Source organism: Phialemonium atrogriseum, assembly GCF_030411735.1.
Source record: "Phialemonium atrogriseum strain 8032-3 unplaced genomic scaffold QBC33scaffold_3, whole genome shotgun sequence".
NCBI lineage: Eukaryota > Fungi > Ascomycota > Sordariomycetes > Cephalothecales > Cephalothecaceae > Phialemonium > Phialemonium atrogriseum.
Genome location: NW_026848140.1, coordinates 713,326 through 733,162, shown reverse-complemented (window position 1 = coordinate 733,162; position 19,837 = coordinate 713,326). Strand labels below are relative to the sequence as shown.

Genomic DNA, 19,837 nt, shown 5'->3' with positions numbered 1-19,837 from the left:
CCCAGACACATCCATGGATGGTAACACCGGAGAATATTGCTTACGAATACCTGTGCCTGCCAGAGGCAAATGGCCTGGTATCTACGTACCTTGCCTACCTACCTATTCGGTTCATTTCCTCAGCGCTCAGACATCAGCCAAATGTTAGTGAGGTCACCACGAGGTCAAACTTCAGGCGTAGCTTTGCGGGGCCTACTTGGGAGTGTCGGAAAGTTGCTTGCTTGGTTACTGCGCTTGAAGCTTTTACCTAGGCAACCTACAGTAGTTACCTACCTAGATATAGATCTTGGCCTTGCATCTGCAGTTCGATGTGTGGAGGAGAAACGAAGGCCGTCTGCCCGATCAGTGAGGCTGCTTCTTCTTCGGGGGTATCTAGACGAACTAAATGTTTCATGGTGGGGCAGCGGTACATAAGGCTTGGCGTAGACATTCATAAAATAGGTTGTATTCCAGTGGAGCTTACATCAGGAGCTGAGGGCAGAAATCTGTACCAGTACATACATGCACCTACGTCGAGCTCCTATACCGTCCTTGTGGCCACATCATTTTAGTGTGCTGTTAGTGGGTGCCGGGGGTGGATGGACGTTTGCCTCTTGGCCCATTGCGACTGCCTGTCTCTGCCTGCACTGCAGATGCCTAGCACATTCTAGCCCGCTCTTCCACTCAGGTCGCTTACCTACGACGCCCCGGGGCTTCTTGTTCGATCAATTGCCTGAGGTCCGTCCATTTACAGTTCACGGCGCCCACCATCGCCCCATCACAGCATTTCCTCCTTCCACCTCCCCCTCTCTCACCCTTTCCACCAGAGCATACCGTCAAAACCAACCTTTTGTTATTCTCTCACCTTCACCCCTTCCCCCCCATCCAGCTTCCAGACGTGAGGCTGCTTGAGAAAGTCTTAGATTCCGTCACTGTAGCTGGCGGCAGAGAGCGCTTTGGTCGCTCTTCTCTTAAATAGTACTAAACCATCGGTGAGTGAGTCCTGCCGTCATCGGCTGAAACATCTGGTCCGCCAAACCCATGCCGCACCACGCCGCCTCCGCCTCCTCCTCGACTTCCTCCAACCTGCAACCTGCATCCTCCTTCCTGCCTCCCCTCTTACTTCCTCTCAAAAGACTGACCAGCAACCTCAAAGCCGAGCAGAGTCTCAAAAAAGAATAGAAAAACCGCGACAATGGCGAGCTCAGCATCCCACCTGGATTTGCTGGTCGGCCTCAAAGTGAACATAGCTGGCAGCACTCGCCGTTTCAAGCTCCCACTCCGAGATCTTAGTCCGACCCTTTTTGAGGACAGGGTACGTTGTATACCACAATATTGCACGATACTTCCTGTCTCTTACATTTTGAGCTTGGTTTACCCGCTTGCGTTTGGTTGATCTGCTGCTAATCTCGGCCGCCTCCAGCTCCGAAACGTCTTGGGCATCCCCCAGGGCACCGAGTGCATCATCGAGAGATACTCCGACTCTGCTGCCACATATGTCGTCCTCGACCCGAACAACATCTCTGTCTACAAGCAACTCTATCGAGCTGCCAAGGCGAAGCAGAAGCTTAAGCTCCGCATTACCACCAAGGACAAGAGCCAAGAAGAGAAAAAAGGCCCACTGCCAGCCTCAGTCGAAGACGAGCCCGAGTCGCCAGCACCTGCCCAGCCCAAGGATACCGGCAAGGCTGACAAGGTTGACAAGGCCGGCAAGCCTGTCTTCTTGCCAACCTCGTCCACGGCTCCATCTCAGCAGCCGTCAGTTCAGCCTCTGCCAGTGCAATGCGGCCCCGCTGATAACGCCATACTGCCCAGATCCATCCCATCGATTGAGCATGATCACAAGCAGATAGAAGAGCGTCTCGAGGCGATCAGGGCTTCCATTGCCGCTCTGCGGTACAAGCCTGCTGACCGGCCCTCCCTTGAGACTCTTGTCGAGCCCAAGAAGATGTGCGAGGTCCCCGCCGTCCCAGCCGTGTGCCAGAAACCCGCCCCAGCTGTTGCTCCAGCTGTGCCTTGCCCCCCCTATGCGGTGTGCTGCAACAGCTGTGACAAGACCATCCCTGATGCCCACTATCACTGCTCGACCTGTGATGATGGCGACTTCGACCTCTGCCAGGACTGTATTGACCGGGGCATCACCTGCTACAGCCCCGACCACTGGCTTCTCAAGCGATTCGTGAGGAACGGAGTTGTCGTCAACAGCACCACTGAAACAATCTCTCCCAAGCCAAAGGTCCCCAAGCCTTGCTGGGAGGAGGAGGAGCGGCCTGTTCCCCTTCGCTCGGCCGAGAGACTGGTGCCAGTGCCAGCACTGGAGACCCTCCTGTGCCACAACATGCGCACCTGCAACTCATGTGTGCGGGAGTTGCCCGACCACGATTTTGTCCACTGCACTGCTTGTGAGGATTTTGATCTCTGCAAGGGCTGCTTCGGCAAGAACCAGCATGGACACGATCCCAAGCACGGCTTCGTCGTCGTTGTCGAGGGTCACCCCCTGGTGCCCGCAGTCAGCCAGCGCCTAGCGCCCGGCCGCAACCAGGTGCACAAAGCCATCTGTGATGGCTGTAACAGGGAGGTTCGGGGCGTCCGCCACAAGTGTCTCGACTGCCCAGACTGGGATTACTGCTCGAGGTGTGTGGTAGATGCCTCATTCATACACCCCAACCACCGGTTCGTCCCCATCTACGAACCTCTGCAGCCCGGTCCTAGCATCTTCAGCCTGGCCAGGCATGCCGGCATCTACTGCGATGGCCCTCTCTGCAACTCTGGCCCTTCTTCCCATCCCGGCGTGGACTACATTATTGGCGACCGTTACAAGTGCGCCGTTTGCTTCGACACCGATTTCTGTGCCGGCTGCGAGGCCAGCCCTGCCAACACGCACAACAAGACTCACCCCCTGATCAAGTTCAAGACCCCGGTCAAGGAGGTCACCGTCACCACCACCGGCAAGCACAAGGATGGCCAGCCGATGCCTACCATGGGTGACCACTTCCCGTGCCACCAGGCGACTACAAGCTCTCGCGCCACCGGGACCAATATGCAGCACCAGGAGATCGTCCAGACTAATGTCGTCACCGTTGCTGACATGCAACCGTCTGAGCCGGCCACACCTGTTGTGGCCAAGCGGGAGGAGATCAAGCAAGAGCAGCCCGAGTCCGAGGCTACCGAGGAGGCCACTGAGAAGGCTGTTGAGAAGGCTACTCTCTGTGAGAAGGATCTAGTTGCCGCGTACGAGAGCGATACCGTTGCCGACGGCACCGTCTTGCCACCCAATCACGTCTTTGAGCAGACCTGGGTCATCCGCAACAAGGGCGATGTCCCGTTCCCGCCAGGTTGCTCTGCCAAGTTTGTCGGCGGCGACTACATGGGCCATGTGGACCCCAACCACCCCGCAGATACTCGAGAGCTCCGCTCTGCTTCCGAGTCCACCGTCTGCACCGAGGGCCTCCCCTCTAACCAGGCATTCTCGTTCACTGTGGCCCTTCGCACCCCGGCTCGGCCAGGGAGGGTCATCTCCTACTGGCGACTGACCACCAGCGATGGCATCAAGTTTGGTCCCCGGCTTTGGTGCGACGTCAGCGTCCAGGCCCCCGAGGTCAAGGTAGAGCAGGTGGAGGACGTTGCGAAAGAGACCCCTCTCCCAGTGGCCGAGGCCGAGCCAAGTGAGCCTGCGACCAAGGAGAGCCAGATGATCTTCCCCAAGCTTGAGAAGGAATCCCCCAGCGCCAGCACCTACGAGGACCACAAGGCCGCGGCAGTCCCAACTTACGAGGAGGATTACGATCAGTGCGACGAGCATGGCGAGTGGGCTGAAGGCGAGTCCGACGAAGGTCTGCTGACCGATGAGGAGTATGACATCCTTGATGCCTCGGATGAAGAGTATCTCGAGGACCAGGAGAAGCTTCGCAAGAAGTAGGAGGCGTGCGCAACTTCCAACTTCCTAAAAACCCAACTGGCGTACGGCATTACACGGGTTTTCCACCCCTGAACATGAGGTGTCATAGGATATGGCAAGGGGCCGGGTCGTCATCACGGGCAAGTCCCATATGCTAGCTGTATTGGCTGTAGTTCTTCCCCTCTCCTTTGGGCTCTGGGTTTCTTTCCTTCCTAGCTACTGGCTGGTTCACGAACATCTTGCTTTGCAACGTCTTTTTTTTCCGAATTGGTCTCGGCGATCATCGGAGTTGATCTCCGCAATCTAGCATGCGGAAGGCAGAACTATCCGAGTTGCGCACCACACGTCCGTCCCACCCGGCCACAAATTGTCAGATTGAGTCTAGTTAGGTCCTAGGTTAGGGAATCGTTCTTTGCGAGGTTGTCACCATGACCTGTACCACGCGCTTGCGGATGTGATTGTAGTAGTTCGCTTCCTTTAGAAGTTCGGAAAAGGCTTTTTCATGGTAAGTTAGCACCTTAGCTACGGTCCTGGTAACAGGGTGACACGGGTAATGGTTTGCTGAAGCCTGAGTCGCTTTTTCACTGATCACGCCGTGATAAAACGTAGATTCTCCCAAATGAACGATAGACAGACAGCCTCTTGGGTATTCCCCCGTCGTCATAAAATAGTACCGCCTCAGTCGAACGTAACCTTGACACCCTGAGACTTCACCATCGCGCCAGTAAGCCGAGCAACGTTGATATCATGGTGAACCTTGAGAGGATCCACCTCCTTCTTCTCGGCTCTTTGCTCCTTGGCCGAACCGCCATCGCCAACCACCGCCTGCTGCTCCGAAGGGGCCGAGGTCCCTGCTGCTGCCCCCGCTGCCGGGCGGGAGGAGCCCTGCGCCTTGGCAGCGGCAGCGGCGGCGCCGGCGCCGCCCTTGCCGAAGCGCTTCTTGTACCGCACCTTGTCGTCCTCGGCCAGCTCGATCTTCAGCGTCCGGCCGTGCAGCTGGTTGACCCACCACTTCCGGGTCTTGGTCTTGCGGGGGGCCTGGGGCGGGCCCTCCCCCTTGCTGCCTTTCCTGTCCCTGGCCTGCTGCTTCTTCTTCTTCTCGCCGTCGCCGTCGACGTCGCCGCGTCCGTCCACTCCTTGTCCCTCCTCCCGCTCCTCCTCCTCGTCCTCCTCCTTCTGCTCGGCCTCGCCGCCGCTGCCGCCGCGGGCACCCTCCTCCTCGTCCATAAAGTCCTCGACCGTGTCGACGGTCTGCCGGATCCTGACGAACCCCTGGACGGCCCAGGCGGCCGCCTCGGCCTCCTGGAAATTGACCCAGGCGAAGCCCTTGCACTTGCCCGTGTCCTCGAAGGTGGCGACCTTGACCCAACGGATGGGGCCGCACTTCTCAAAGTGGGCCCAGAGCTCGTCCTCGCTGGCCTTGAAGCCGAGGTTGCCCACGAAGACCTTGGTCGACCGGGACTGTGGCGCCCCGTTGGCGGTGGTGGCGCCGGCGCCGGCGGCGGAGGCACCGTTCTTCCCGACGTCGGGCTGCTTGCCCGCGTCGTCGCCCTCAGGCCGCGCGGGCCGGCCCTCGTAGTTCTTGCTGTCTTTGATGAGGAGCTTGCGGCCGCCCAGCGACGTCTCGGATAGCGCGATGGCGGCGACGGTGGTGGCGTAGGTGGTGAAGTCGACGTAGGCGAAGCCCTTGTTCCCCGCCTTTGTCTTCGACTTTTCGTCGTCATCATCGTCGTCGTTGTCGTCCTCGTCCTCGTCCACCTCCTCGGCCCCCTTCTTTTTCGGCTTCTTCTTATCGTGCTTCTTCTTCTTGTCGGCTTCGGGCCTCGTCGTGGGCACGTACACCCGCGTGATGGCGTCGTCGGTGATGGAGCCGCCGGAGTTGTCAATGAGCCACTTGCGTATGTCGGCCTTGGTGGCGGTGAAGGGGAGGTTGCCGATCCAGACGCCGTGTGCCGAGGTGGGCTTCTTCTTGCTGGCGGCCTTCTTGCTGGCAGCGGCTTCGGCGGCGGCGTCGGCGGAGGCGGCGGCCGGGGGGTTCGTCGAGTCGGATTTACCCCTCTTCAGGGCGCGGCGGGCCTTCTTGGAGGGCGGCTCGGGGAGGGTGAGGTCGACTTCGATCTCGCCGAGGGAGACCTTGCGCTTCTTGGAGGAGGCGGTGGGAGACGAGGGGGCGTCCCCTCCCCTGGGAGGGTCCTCCGAGTGTTGGATAGACATGGTCTGCTGAATTGGGTGCAGATGCCGGCCTTGGTTAAAAAGGTATAATCTAGACCAAAGACAAGGCCGGGTGAGTCTAAACCGCCCTTTTTATCTTATAACTCCCTCAAGCAATTGGTGCAGGCGAAATTTTTCTTGAAGCCGTATCCGGTCTGATAAGCGATAAGGAGCAGGGGTGCGGGGCAGAAAGTACAATACATACTTTATTTTGTCCTATGTACTCTAATCCGTACCGTGTCTACCTATCTAATCTGCCTGCGTGACCTCATCTTTAAGGTTAGGTTCGTATCCGTACTTACTGTGGTACAAGTTATTGTTTACCTTCGGTAGGTACCTAGGCAGCCAATAGGTATTCAGTCTGGCAAGTCGGATGCGTAGACTTTCAAAACCCCCCAGTGGGACGCTGACGTGGATACTACTGTGGTAGGTACTGTATAGGTAGAGAGCCGCGGTATCAGGGTGGTGTTTCCCAGGATACTTTTAGGTACCTAATCACGGGAATTATTCCATAAGGAGTCCCGCATTGGGCCCCAATTGCCAAGGCCCGCTTCGTCGGATTTCCTCACGTGCCAGACAACCAATCCTAACAATTTCCTTTGCCCTTCTCCCCAACTCCAGCTCCAACTCGCTGTTGTTTTATCCCGCTCCAGCACCCGAGTCCTTGACCGCTTTGTTTCCCAAGGTTGACGGTGACCAAGTAACAATACAGGCAGCCTGCAGAAAAGTGTGCCACGGAAACCTGGCAACACACATTATCCGACCGAACCACCTCCATCCATCCAGAGACACACAAAACATCACACAACGCACACCCCAGGCTAGCCTCGATTGGATTTGGGTGGGGTGCATTTGTTCTTGCCTCAGCAACGAGGTGCCTGCGCCAGCGCCAACGCAAGCACCAGAACCTCCTCTTTTCCTCTTCTTCCATCCAAACACACCCAACTGCATCTCCTCTTTCCCACCTCTTCCATCGCTGCGCTTTGTCAACCTTGGGAAGGAGCAACAAGGGGACCATCGGCTTGCATCCTATCTGTTGCTCGTTAAACACCATTTTGCCGCCAATATGAACGTCTTGCTGTCACCTCAGCCACCGCTCTTTCCTCACCAGCACGAAACCGCCCGCCTCTCTCCCCGACGATCTCGTAAGTCCCTATTTATTTGCATGGCCACAGGCGTCATCATTCAATCCATACCCTGGTCATTCTATATGTTCGCCGGAACTCCACCTGGCGTCTTGGTTCCTGTAGCCCATGAGGCGTTTGGCCTGACGAGCTAACACTCTCAGAATCGCCGTACAGCATGTCATCCAGGAAACGAAAAGCCGAAGAAGATGCCGACGAGATGTCTGTCTCACCCCACAATTCGCCCGCAATTTCCTCGAGGCACCTCGCAAGACCATCAAAGAAAGTCCGGGCAGCGAATGATTTGGCCGGCCGACCACTGTCCCTTCCACGATTGCTAGAAACCCTCGACAACACGCAGCTACGGGCCGTGCTTCAGACCATCTGTGAACGACACGCAGATATCGGCCAGGAAGTTGTCAACGGGGCTCCCCGACCGTCAGTTGCTTCGGCTCTTCAGCTTCTTGGGGAATACCAGGACAGGCTACGCGCGGCCGTACCGTACGGCCAATCCAGCTCCGACTACACCTACTACCGAGTCAAGCAACCGTTGATAGCGCTCATCGACGCCGTCTCCGATTTTACTCCACAGTATCTTCCCCCGACCGAGAACCAGACGAATGTCTCGCTGCAGTATCTGGATGGTGCCACCAAACTGATCCACGGGCTACCAGACTGGGAGAGTCAGTCATACCGATATCATAAAGAGAATTCATATGACGAGATTTCGAGAGCTTGGGCATTGGTTATTACGGAAGCTGCCAAGAGAGGTGGGGGATTCGCTCTACACACTGGCGGATGGGACCAGATATTGGCAAAACACCACCAGCAGTCCGGAGGAAAGTTGGAGGCAGCGATGAATGCGATGACAAACGCTGGATGGGCCAACTCGAACCAGAACAGTTCGACAGGCGGGCTCTCGGAACAGAATTCGATCCTGAACCAACTCATGAACGGCACCTACGGCTCACCCGTCAGAGTTGGCCCCTGGTAGGGCCAAGGTAATAGTCGCCGTCTCCTGACGCGTCATACGGATCGACCACTGCTGGGACACAGCGGACGCAGAAACGACCTTCTTATTTCTTTCGGGCATCGGATGGCTTGCATAGACTTTGGAACTCGGGCACATGTCAACGCGGCGTTTTGTTAATGATGATATCCCATATTGGTATCTCCTTCCTTTCTCTCATTTCCGATCTTTGAGATTCGACATCGTGCTCTGGGGCATTGGGTTGTTTCTTTCCATGGTGGTCTTGTCATCAGATGCCATTTGGCAGTCGCATTTTCTCTCACACGCCTCTCGTTTTCTCTTCTTTTTTCGCTACAGTACATACACGTACCTAGTCAAGGAGCATATGGATGGCACGACAGCCGAATTGTTCGGAAACTCTTGAAATGGAGCTCAAGGTGCTCTGGATTTTTACTCCTAGTTCTCGCATTGTGAACTGGGATACGCACGGCCCTTGGTTGTTGTTTGTTATCAAATGGCAGGGTCATTTTACTATAGTACTCTAGGAATTCGGTTTTCTACCCCAGTTGCCAAGCAAGACCGGGATAGACAATCATCAAACAGTACGATATGATGCGTAACCAAGCCCAAGTACAGCCGCCTGCAAGAATATGTAAGAACAAATCAACTCCAGGCTCCTACCTTGCAAGAGCTCTCCCTCAAAGTTGGCAATCTGGCTGAACCACAAGCAAAACTCCGGGTTCTGTGTCCTCCTCAAGGAAATCAAGCACCTGGGGCCCCTGATCGACATTGCTTTGACCGAGAATTCGGAAGATTGATCGACGGGAGTTGCCCGATTGAGAAGATTTTGTTTCTCGTGGCTTGAACTTGAGAAGAGTTTATTCTGCATTTACCCGACTGTCACGCTCGGATGACAGCATAATGAGTAAGTTCAATGAGCGAGTTCATGAATCATGGAGGCACACAGACCATCAGTTGCACCCGTATACCGGACAATCAGATGAAGGAAGGGTGAGGCTAAAAAGGTAGACACAAGCAGGATTATTGATCACTATCACCAGTCAATAACCATGAGTTTCTTCCTCCCAATCAGCCTTGTTAAACGCCTTATTCCGTTGCCAGCGTGACCGATGCTAGACATGGAAGATATGGTCATCAGGCTGGTGGGGCAGAGTGGAAGGAGGGGAAACATTCCATTCCATTGGGCTCCATTGGCCCCACCATTCAGCTCCTGAGTTAAAGGTAAAGTTAATCCAGCCACACCCAAGGTGTGGCGTCCATCTGCGCCATACCACGTGACTGCCTGTTTCGCGACGCGATTTCGTCGCGGTCTGTCTCCCAGCTACCTGGGAGGACCACATCTCGGCCATTGCAACGCGAACCCGAGTTCATCCCTCAGTGGCAGAGCAATTACCTACCTAATCTTGTAGGTGCCCGGTTGCTATCGATTCATGACAGACCAAAGTACAGTTCACTCTCAAGATGCCTCAGTATGTTTACATCCCGTCTCTACGACCGCGTCTTCCAGCCACGACGCCATACTAATCTGATGTTCGTCTGTCCAGCCCCGGCGAGCAGCATGTCAGCATTGCGAACCCATTCGAGGAGCCTAAGAGGCGCATATCAGAATACACCGCCCAGGAGGTCTCCATTCTCCAAAACCGACTCGAGAAACAGCTCGGACCTGAATACATCTCGGCGCGGGCCGGCCCCTCAGGCCAGAAGGTGCACTACATCGCGGCGGAGAAGTGCATCGCCCTGGCCAACGAGGTCTTTGGGTTCAACGGGTGGTCGTCCAGCATCCAGAACATCCAGGTGGACTTTGTCGACGAGAACCCCCAGACCATGAAGATCAGCCTGGGCCTGTCGGTCATCGTGCGGGTCACGCTGCGGGACGGGACCTTCCACGAGGACATCGGGTACGGGCACATTGAGAACTGCAAGGGGAAGGCGGCGGCGTTTGAGAAGGCAAAGAAGGAGGGGACCACGGATGCGCTGAAGAGGACGTTGAGGAACTTCGGAAACGTCCTGGGTAACTGCATCTATGACAAGACCTACCTCGCCAAGGTGACTAAAATGAAGGTCGAGCCGACCAAGTTTAACGAAACTGGTCTGCATCGACATGCGGATTTTATCAAGAAGGAACAGGCCGAGGCGGCGAGAATCGAGGCACTCAAAGCGGATGCAGATGTGTCTCAAGCCAAGTGTGAGAAACTATCTGTCCTACGGATAGAGTACGTGCTGACTTTATGGAACAGCAAGTGATTCATTCGAAGACATATTTGGAGGTATGTTGGTCCGACATATCTGTCTCTGCCTGCTAGAACTGACAAATGCCCTAGAGTTTGACGAAGTAGATTTCTGTGTCACCGAAGACGATCACCCTGATGAAATTACGCTTGCAAACTCCGTCCAGACCTCCTCAAACGAGAAGACTCCAAATCAACAAGCGGTTAACGCTCCATCTATGCAACCGCCGTCGCGACCTCTGGCGAGATCCGTCTCAGCGGGAAGCACTTATAATAGACAACCTCAAACTCCGAATCAACCCACTCCCCGTGGCCAATTTAGTGGAGGACAGAATCAGCCGGGCCATAGCGGATCTCGACCTCAACAGCAACAATTCCAGCAAAATCGACCCCAGCCTCACCAGAACGGCAATTACACCAGCCACGGACCCAACCAGAACGGCCATCCCCACCAGACGCCGCCCAAGCCTCCAGGACCGAGTGTACCCGGAGCAGGTGGGGGGGAGGTGGTTGGCTTCTTCTCCGCCCGTGCCGTGAGCCAGCTACCCGAGGAGTCACTCAACAGCGGCCAGGTTGTGCCGCAGGCAGGTCAGATCTTCAACCCGCGCGCCGAAAGCCCCTCGATCCGCAAGACCCCCGGGATCGACCACACAAAGTCCAAACCCGTCGCCAGGAATGGCCAGCACGTCGCCCCGTCCTCGACCCAGTCCGGCGGTAGCACAGCAGCCGGCCCCGCCACAGGAGCCGCACCCACAGCCGGAGCTGGGGCCGGGGCCGGCATGGTGGGGTGCGCCTCCGGCCCCGCCCCGCCGCAGCCGGCAGCCGGGAGGGGCAACGTCATCAACCCGCAGCTCGACCACGCGCGGCGGATCGGCGCGCCGGGTGGCGGGCCGGGCAGCCCCCTGGCTAACCGCGGGCAGTATCGCCCGCCCACCATCATCCACAAGCGGCAGCTCCCGGGCGAGGGCGCCGGGCCCGGTGGTGGTCCCGGGGCCGCCAGGGCGCCACTGGCGGACGTGTCGAATAATAATAAGAATAACCCTGGCCAGGCGGCCGGGGCGGGGGCGATGGGACCTGGTGGACCGGATGCGAAGAGACAGAAGATGGCCTAAGGGATGATGCTCAACTAGTGACTTAACTAGTGATCCGGTGATCCGATATCAGACCCCGGGGAGGAGGTGGGGGGTGAGAGTCTCGTTCGATTCCTCGTAGGTCCACTGCCCCCGTTTCAGGGGTGGCAGGTTGCTTGTGGGTCTAGGCACCACCATGTTTGTCTCGTTGGAGCCACGGGGACTGGACATCATCTCCTGGGCCCGTACTTGCCATGTGGCTGTTCAAAAAAAAAAAAAAAATCCTTCTTCCGGGGGCACATGGGTACGGAGTTTCGGAACGGGGGAGTAACGGGTGCTTTGCTTTTGCGGGTTGGGGGACATCGATGTACCTTTTTCCCTCTCCCTCTTCTATAGACACTATACGGAACATTCCTTCCCTCCTACTAGAAGCTGCTAGCTTGGCTAATTTTGAGGCCTGGGCGGGGATTTACGGACTGCCTGCCTGGCATTGCGTTGCCTCTCTCCTATGGGGTGACGCAGCTTGTGAGGCGAGGGTGCCACGAACCGCGAGGGCTTATGAGTGTTTGTTCGGGCGGGGGCAAAGCAGAAAAGATTAGGATCACTTAAGTAAGTAAGTACCTAGGTAGGTACTCCCACGAGACGCGCAAGCCAGTTCGTAGGGGAAGGCACGCTGCTTGGAGGGGAGCCTGTCGGGGGGGAGGGATAATTCCATGTTACCTCACCCAGTTGAATAAATTTGAACGCCATCCTATGTTTTTCCTTCCCTATTTCTGCGCCCGGATGTTCCACCTGAGCAGACCCGAGGTACTTCATGGTGCCCATCTTGAGCAGGAAATAAACCGGTCTCTGACATGGATGGATGGAACTTGGTCGGGTCGGATGGGGGCTTACGACAGGTGTTCTCCCCAATCTCCCTGCGGGATTTCCCGCTCCCTCGCGTGGGAAGCTGCGTAAAGACGACGTTGTTCCCTCTCGGGAGACTTATTCTCCAGTCCTCTACCACCGCTGCTGTTGTGGTCTATTCCGAGAGAGACCATCGGGTATGACTGACCTTCCCCCTTTGTTGGTATAACCGCACCTCTTCCCGCCGGTGCCACCCCCATACACGCCACCGCCGCTGCACCAACCGCGTGTCCTACTGCCTGTCCAGGGCGGGTTTCTCGAGATTGGTTGCGGATGGAACGGTGGCTTTCTGGTTGATGCTGGCGGGCGTTGCTTGGGAGGGTCCATATTCGCGCCCATATGTGGTGCTGCCCCATTTCGCTTCTGAAGGGGGCCATAAGATGTTCGTTTGTTTGCCCGGTTACTTACATGGCCCCATTGCAGTTTCGAGTTGACGGTGAGACGCTGGCGAGGGGGCCTTGAGCCCAGAATATATATATTCATCCTGCTCGGGCACGACTTGGCCCCGTACCTCCGTGATCCAGTGGATGCCGGGCGAGAATAGCCTACTCCAACGTTTTTGTTATCCACGTAAATGTCTGAGAGTCTGGCCCCGGTGAAGGAGAGTAATGAGCCTCTTTTTGTTTACCGGGGCGTTGAGGAAAGCCCGGCGTGGCTGTCCACATACAGCAAAGAACCGCTTTCCCAAGCAGTACTCCCAGCCGTGGTCATCTGTGACGATGTAAAGCCTGCCGTTGAGGACAACCAGGAGTATTACCAAATGCTATAGCGACACTCAGGGCAAGGAATGAGTGCAATTTGGACTACCTAAATGTGATTGTCGGTACTTTAAGATAACATGGAGATGAGCCCCGGGGAAATCTGAGTAGCGGTCCTGAGTTAAGAACAGACTTTCCTCGGGCCCTTCCTCTTAGAGATCAAGGTCTCATACTAAGCTAGGTTCCTTCTGTTGGCTGGGAATGGGCGGTCCTCCAGTCTAGCCTCTGTGGCAGTCATTCCAGGTCTCTACCATATCACTCAGACATTGCCTGTCCTCAGCATGAACGGTTCATTCGAGGCGATCACCATGTGACGAACATTGTAGGCGCCATAGCCACACAAATCTGGCATACGCCTGCCAGGATTGTGACGGGTCTAGCGCAGAGGATGGCCATTCCAAGTGTAGGGCGAGGCCTACGTGAAGATAGACGCCTTAACTCAACAGCAAAGCAGGCAAGCTAGTTACGACAGTGTTGGAGAAATGTCAGTTTCCAAAATGACATGGACATGCTCCGTTTGAAACTTGTCCGGCATGAAGCCAATGTGATATGTACCCCGACCGAGGACAGAAAGCTCCACACTCCTGCTTCTTGTAAGCCCCATTTTCACGAAGACGACCAATAAATCTTGCACATGGCGTCCTAACTCTGTCGAACATACAGCTGGGTTGCGGGGGTCCCAGTGCTGGCTGCTCTCCTAGCTGGGATGCCCAGTTCCAAGGTAAACGACCTAGCAGAGGCACCGCCAGATACGAGAGGTCATGGATATATATGGGATAACCTTGGCATAAGCCTCATCCTCTAAGCAGCATAGGTCAGGGGCGCTTAAAGTTGAAGCTGTTTCTTCACATTGCTTCCAACATAATTGTCATTCATGGTAAGAAGAGCCACTCCAAGCAGGAACAGTTCGATACTTAAGCTCGCCTCACTTACGTTTAACAATACAAACCCCGGGGGAAAAGGGGCGCGCTGCACCAACGGCCAGAAGAACCCAATGATCTGCATAACATGACTGGGGATGAACATCCCAGTACACCTCCCCAGTCCACCCTGACGCGAGAGTACAGTAGCATTAACCGTGTGAGGTTGGGGTCAGACATTCGCCCAGCAGGGATGGATACCCACACCAATCAAGGACTTAGATCTGGCTCAAAAAGGAAACCGTAAAAGCCGAGGGAATGAGGCTGTAATGGACACATCTGTGGGTTACCCTAGGATGCGACTCTGCTCAATCTCTGGCACCCGCCTCAGCCCAGCGGAGGGAAAAGGTGTTGCCCAGAAGATCTAGCCGCGAGAGGAGGAGCGTTCCGAACCGGCGTAGGGGAGGCTCTTCTCATGCGGATCAACCTGGTAGGAAGTCGAGTTGGTTCCTCCCGCCCAACTGAACCCAAGCTCGTTGTGATTGTGCCTAGGACGGACAGCTAGTGACTTGCACTTGCACTTCTGCTTTGGTGTGGAGGAGAGGACACACCCAACCGCTAGGCTTGGGGTAACGACTGTCGATCAAGGAGAGGCAGCAGGGCTAAAAGCCGCGTGCCTGTGCATTTTCGATTTCAACTCACTTTCCCCTTTTTGTTTGCTTTCTTGTCTTGGGCGCAGGTGATCGGCGCCTGAGGCGAAAGCGACAGGGGTATGGGGCATGCGCGTGCCAGGCCTGGACCCCATGGTAGGAACAGCTTTTTCCGTATGGAGACCCGGTCTCGGGCAAGCACACTTGAGCGTGTGACGGAAGCAGGGCTTGGATGTGGGACAAAATTTCGCCACTGTCGAGCTATTCAACGCCTGAAATGGCATCGGTTTCCTCCACAGGGACGAAGGGATCGACAGTCCGCTTCGCTGGGGGATACCCAAGGACTTGGGGACCGAAATAGGGAGGAGCGTGACAGTGATGAGATTGTGGCCCGAGTGCGGGACCCCCGGGCATACGCCGCTACGCAACCGCCGAATCTCGCCAGAGATCGTACAGTAGCTTGGAAGGTAACCTGCCTTGCCGAGTGATAAGCTTGTTCAACCACGGCCCTACTAACTTCCCGCCAGATCCTCCGCGAAATACCATCCGCTAGCCTATGGCCTGCATATCAATCGGGTCATTGGACACGGGAAAAAGGAAGAACGGCGATATTATACGTGTCCAATGTAGTGAAAGATGAGATTGTTGTCGGACTTGGGACTGGGCGCTTCTGTGGATGCCCGGATACGTCGAAGTGTGGTGGGAAAATCCGGGTGGCTCCAAACGAGAACAGGATTGCCAGGATAGGGCGAGAAAAAAAAGTGAGGCGGACATGACCCCTCCAGCCAGTGGGCCAGTGAGATTGACGACCTTGAGCGGCATATGGGAACCACTTGCACCATTTGACATACACGGATAATGCTTACAACATGTGCGTGTGTGTGTGTGTGTGTGTGAGTGAGTGCATTGTGCTGCTGTGGCTCAGATAAAACCATAGGCGGTGTGTCGCTAGATAGACGACAGCATGAAGCCCGTCAGAAGTTGCTCTGGGATGGTGTCCGTTCTCTGTCTCTCCGTACCAATTCAAAGTCGGATTTGACTGGCCTCTCGAGTCAGGGGTCGTACTAAAGACATATAAATATCTCCCTTGGCCCGCGATATCTGGCAGGAGAACCTAGACTTTGGACTCCCTCTCTCGATCCTTCAGGCGGGCTCTCGTGGTCACGACATAGCAATGTCGTCCTCTTCGGAAATGAACAAATACTGGATCCCACACCTCGACATCCACAAGAAGGTCATTACCCAAGAGCTGCAATATTATCTTGGGCCTGGAGCGACTGTTAGACCCTACACTCGTGACGTCAGCAGCACTCCCCCCGTCGTCGTGATGCCTCCTAATCTAGCTGACTGAACCGTGGTAGGGCGAGGATGGGTTCCTGATCACAACCCCGGGACCGTGCTTGACAGATGTGAGACGCTGGTTCGACCCTCGCCGTGTCCGTACCATTAACCCCACCGTGCCCAGGAGCAAATCGACGACATCTGCGTGAAGTCCAAGGAAATGTGGGAACGGCAGGCTGCCGCCAGGGCCCAGACCAAGCCGGAGAAGCCGCTGAAGCGCCCACTCCACCAACCGGTGCTAATCTCCAAGGCAGTATCCGGCGACTTGTCGAGAAAGAGCAGAGACGATCGTTGGCGGAACGATACATGTCGCCGGCATGACGAGAGACGGCGAGACTGGAGCTGATACGCCACGGGGGAAGAAGTTACCCCATTCGGCTGCTGTAGGAGGACAGTCGGCCACAACATAAACACAGCAGACGGCATGGAGCTCCATGCAGACACGGAAAGCACATCGCGTTGCCTTCCTTCAACTGGCCCGGGGGACTTAATTGGGTGGAAGGGTCGAGCCAGGGTTTGAAAGGAACGAATAACTGGCATGAATGCCTGACATTAACCGCTGACGGAGCATGCGAGATATCGAATCTGTGGTTGCATGGTGAGAAGCGGGCGTTGATTTCGACCAGCAGTGTTGTGCCATCTGGCCGGGCTGGAATCCAATGGTCACCGCATTTCCTAGTCATATTCAGTGGTTGTGTGCATATTTAAGTCGATTCTGCACCCTGGACGAGAGCTAACCGAATTTTGGGCGGTCCACATACCTAATTCAATCAATCAGTCAATCAGTCACTGTTGCTTGTGCATGACCGACTCGATGGAAATGATAGGGCGAGGCAAGAGAAACAAGATTTTGTGTAGCTCAGGCCCGGTGGTTAATAAGGGATTGTACAGATTAGGGAGTCGGGATAGCCTCGTCGACGTCTAACATCTGCTGTCGGAGACGAATCCATCTATTCCCTCGGTCTCCTTCGGGGTAGCCAATAAGGCGCGCTCGAACGATCAATGCGAAGCACAAGATTTTTGCAGCCCGTGGCGGCACAACCGCCGACCACAGAACGGACTGGCAACAAGTCTCCCCGAGCGGTCTTGGCTCCTTGATGGGTTCCAGTCCTTGGAGGAACTGGGCCAATGTTTCGGCTGTTCAACCCCAATTTCACATGTCAGTCAACGTCAAGCTGTCCCACAGCATATGTTGTAGCAGTGTGGAAATTGGCTCAGCCTCTCCTCTGGCTCCGTGTGGTTCCATGTGTGTAGGTAGATTCATAGTGGCTAGGACCCTTCACGAAGCTCGTTCTGTTCGGGCATATCTGTCCACTCCAACCACGCCTGCAAGCAGCAGCGGCGCGTCACTTGTCCCGACAGCAAGAGAGGAAGCAGAAGGTGGTTTATCCAAGACAAGACACGGAGCTTATTCGTGGACTAGTGCAGTTGAAGCTGGCTTGGGCTGACCAGCTGGACCGGCTCGCTTGTTCTGCAAAGCTTCAACAGCGATCTGGTATTGCTGAATGTCCAACGGTCCGGCAGACCAGAGAAGTAACGCCTGAATTTGAACTGATGGGCCGTAGCGCATCGTTGATTTTCCTGGCGATGAGGGTGAATGCGAGGTAACATAACCGATAACGTTCACCCATTCCCCAACGCGAGTCTGCTCTGCCCCCAGTTTCTCGAGGACTGGCTGAACATCGACCAGCGCACTCACATTGGCGTCTCGGTCATCTGGATGCTGCAATGTCAAGGTACCAGATGCGGTCGAATAGGACGTTACGCTACAGCCAAATCAGCGGGTTTGCTTCCATGATGGTCGAGAATAACCATGTTGCGCAACAGGCACGCAATCATTGGCTAGATCGGTGTCCTGCCTCATGGGATAACAGTGACTGAACAGGTATCTTACCAAGCCAGAAACCTGACTTTGTCTCCGACTTGCTTGGCCGGTAAGGCAGAGAGGAGACAGATCTGAGAAGGAAGGGGTCCGCTCGACATGTAAGGCGACTGAAGAGAGATATGAGTCTCAGCTACTTGGTACCTAGCCACCAAGGATGATACCCTAGTCTTTTGAGCTGCACCTGACAAGACAAGCAAACAGAAAAGTAAGACCGAGCTATCACTGGGGAAATGATGATAATCTCGAAATTGTCTGATGTCGGATTCGGCATATGAGAGGTAAGTTCATGCTTTGTTCCTTCCATTCCGTCCTCAGTGGGTACCTAGGTACGGTACATAGGACCCCCCACGAAGCTCGAGTTGCATCACATGACGGGTAGCAGCGGTTAAACTCCGGCCTAGTTCGGGTTCGTCTGCGTGCGCAGCCAGAGGCAGCAACCAAGATACCTACCTAGGCAACGCTCAAACATCTCTAGTTGCATCACACCTAACAGGCTGCCCTTTCAACCTCGCGAAATCGTCCTCAGTGACTGCGTCTTGGCGACCAACATCGGATACTGGCCTCTATCTCTCCCTTCAACTCGCGGCGAAGCATCTCGGCACTCTAACAACCTTGGATACGACCTAGGTACTTACCTACCCGGTCCAGTGGCACTTTGGCTTTCGACCCCACCAAGCCCCGATCACTTGGTCACCTGCGACCTTTCGAACGATCTCTCGACTTCCACTGATACCTGCTCCCATCTATTATCATCGACGACACAAAGCATCCGTGCTAGGTCATCGCCATTTAAAGATTTAAATATGTCGGGCATCTGGGGCTGGTTCGGCGGAGGTGCCGCACAGAGCAAGAAGGACACACCGAAGAATGCCATCCTCGCCCTACGGTCCCAGCTGGACATGCTCCAGAAGCGGGAGAAGCATCTCCAGACCCAGATGGACGACCAGGACAGCATCGCACGAAAATTCGTAAACACAAACAAGACGGGTAGGTTTGAACCCCCTTATCGGACGGCGTGGGATCGCGCCGAGTACTGACGCCTCCATCCGGCAGCTGCGAAGACGGCTCTGCGGCGCAAAAAACAGCACGAGCACGCGCTTGAGCAGACACAAGGACAGATCACGTCACTCGAGCAGCAAATAAATGCCATCGAATCGGCGAACATCAACCGGGAGACTCTGGCGGCGATGGAGCGGGCTGGCAAGGCTATGGCCGTGATTCATGGCAAGCTCACGCCGGAGAAGGTCGACGAGACGATGTATGTGATATCTAGGAAGCCGACTTCAGTGGGCATGGCTAACAGCGCATGTTCGCAGGGAGAAACTCCGGGATCAGATTGCGCTCAGCGACGAGATCGTGGAGGCTATGAACACCGTCAACGTGGGCAACCAAGTCGACGACGTAGACCTGGATGCCGAACTGGAGGTTATGCAACAAGAACAGCTGGACGAACAGATGCTGAACACTGGCACCGTCCCAGTCTCGGATCAGATCCAAAGACTGCCGGCGGCAGGGGATGGACCAAGTAAGACCAACTCCACCCGAGACCTGGAAACATCGCGTTTTTCTTTCTTTTCTTTCGGGTTTGCTAACAGGTGCCGCTATAGTCAAGACAGGGAAGACTCCGGCAGCAGTCGAGGACGACGAGGAGGCCGAGCTCCAGAAACTGCAGGCGGAGATGGCCATGTCCTAATATCGAGCTTGGGCACGACCGAGATACTCGCTTCATTCGATGCCGCTTCGCTCGGCAAGGGTATCATTCATTGTATCATGGATGATGGAGGGGCCGGATTGATTTGCATGATTTTCATGGGTTGCGTGGTGTGTACAGGTTGTCATGTCAAGGAGGGTCAGGACATGATCGTGACTTTTGCCTGTTGTCTTCCGTCGTCATCTCGACATTGTTATCTACACTTCGTCCTCCCACGTTTCACAT

At 55.6% G+C, this 19,837-nt stretch overlaps 6 protein-coding genes across 6 annotated transcripts; 5 read left to right on the top strand and 1 right to left on the bottom strand.

Moving 5' to 3' along the window:
- Positions 1 to 675: 675 nt before the first annotated feature.
- On the top strand, positions 676 to 4,306 carry QBC33DRAFT_485352 (putative zz type zinc finger domain-containing protein-containing protein). The gene is made up of 2 exons (XM_060425405.1): positions 676 to 1,294; positions 1,403 to 4,306. The coding sequence occupies exons 1-2, from the start codon at positions 1,175 to 1,177 to the stop codon at positions 3,896 to 3,898; spliced, it is 2,616 nt and encodes an 871-aa protein (XP_060287200.1). The 5' UTR covers positions 676 to 1,174; the 3' UTR covers positions 3,899 to 4,306.
- Positions 4,271 to 6,313, bottom strand: QBC33DRAFT_225547 (putative rna recognition domain-protein). Its single transcript, XM_060422803.1, has one exon. The coding sequence runs from the start codon at positions 6,089 to 6,091 to the stop codon at positions 4,556 to 4,558; it is 1,536 nt and encodes a 511-aa protein (XP_060287199.1). The 5' UTR covers positions 6,092 to 6,313; the 3' UTR covers positions 4,271 to 4,555.
- An 841-nt stretch (positions 6,314 to 7,154) lies between these two features.
- On the top strand, positions 7,155 to 8,206 carry QBC33DRAFT_445130 (Cut8-domain-containing protein; the record flags this gene model as incomplete). Its single annotated transcript, XM_060424311.1, has 2 exons — positions 7,155 to 7,233; positions 7,377 to 8,206. The coding sequence occupies 2 exons, from the start codon at positions 7,155 to 7,157 to the stop codon at positions 8,204 to 8,206; spliced, it is 909 nt and encodes a 302-aa protein (XP_060287198.1).
- Positions 8,207 to 9,664: 1,458 nt separating this feature from the next.
- Positions 9,665 to 11,543, top strand: QBC33DRAFT_555479 (uncharacterized protein; the record flags this gene model as incomplete). Its single annotated transcript, XM_060429648.1, has 4 exons — positions 9,665 to 9,672; positions 9,748 to 10,388; positions 10,441 to 10,470; positions 10,525 to 11,543. 4 exons carry the CDS (start codon positions 9,665 to 9,667, stop codon positions 11,541 to 11,543), a joined length of 1,698 nt encoding a protein of 565 aa, XP_060287197.1.
- Positions 11,544 to 15,849: 4,306 nt separating this feature from the next.
- QBC33DRAFT_511781 (uncharacterized protein) lies at positions 15,850 to 16,362 on the top strand (the record flags this gene model as incomplete). The annotated part of the gene is made up of 3 exons (XM_060425867.1): positions 15,850 to 15,954; positions 16,037 to 16,084; positions 16,141 to 16,362. 3 exons carry the CDS (start codon positions 15,850 to 15,852, stop codon positions 16,360 to 16,362), a joined length of 375 nt encoding a protein of 124 aa, XP_060287196.1.
- Positions 16,363 to 18,317: 1,955 nt separating this feature from the next.
- On the top strand, positions 18,318 to 19,713 carry QBC33DRAFT_225305 (Snf7-domain-containing protein). The gene is made up of 4 exons (XM_060422802.1): positions 18,318 to 18,888; positions 18,955 to 19,159; positions 19,218 to 19,426; positions 19,509 to 19,713. The coding sequence occupies exons 1-4, from the start codon at positions 18,705 to 18,707 to the stop codon at positions 19,592 to 19,594; spliced, it is 684 nt and encodes a 227-aa protein (XP_060287195.1). The 5' UTR covers positions 18,318 to 18,704; the 3' UTR covers positions 19,595 to 19,713.
- Positions 19,714 to 19,837: the final 124 nt, after the last annotated feature.

Excerpts from the sequence above, each read along its gene's own strand:
- QBC33DRAFT_225547 (XM_060422803.1), bottom strand. The coding sequence starts at position 6,091 with ATGTCTATCCAACACTCGGAGGACCCTCCCAGGGGAGGGGACGCCCCC.
- QBC33DRAFT_485352 (XM_060425405.1), top strand. The coding sequence starts at position 1,175 with ATGGCGAGCTCAGCATCCCACCTGGATTTGCTGGTCGGCCTCAAAGTG. Across the intron at positions 1,295-1,402 it reads CGACCCTTTTTGAGGACAGG|CTCCGAAACGTCTTGGGCAT; the intron begins GTACGTTGTATA and ends GGCCGCCTCCAG.
- QBC33DRAFT_225305 (XM_060422802.1), top strand. The coding sequence starts at position 18,705 with ATGTCGGGCATCTGGGGCTGGTTCGGCGGAGGTGCCGCACAGAGCAAG. Across the intron at positions 18,889-18,954 it reads CGTAAACACAAACAAGACGG|CTGCGAAGACGGCTCTGCGG; the intron begins GTAGGTTTGAAC and ends TCCATCCGGCAG. Across the intron at positions 19,427-19,508 it reads GGCGGCAGGGGATGGACCAA|TCAAGACAGGGAAGACTCCG; the intron begins GTAAGACCAACT and ends GTGCCGCTATAG.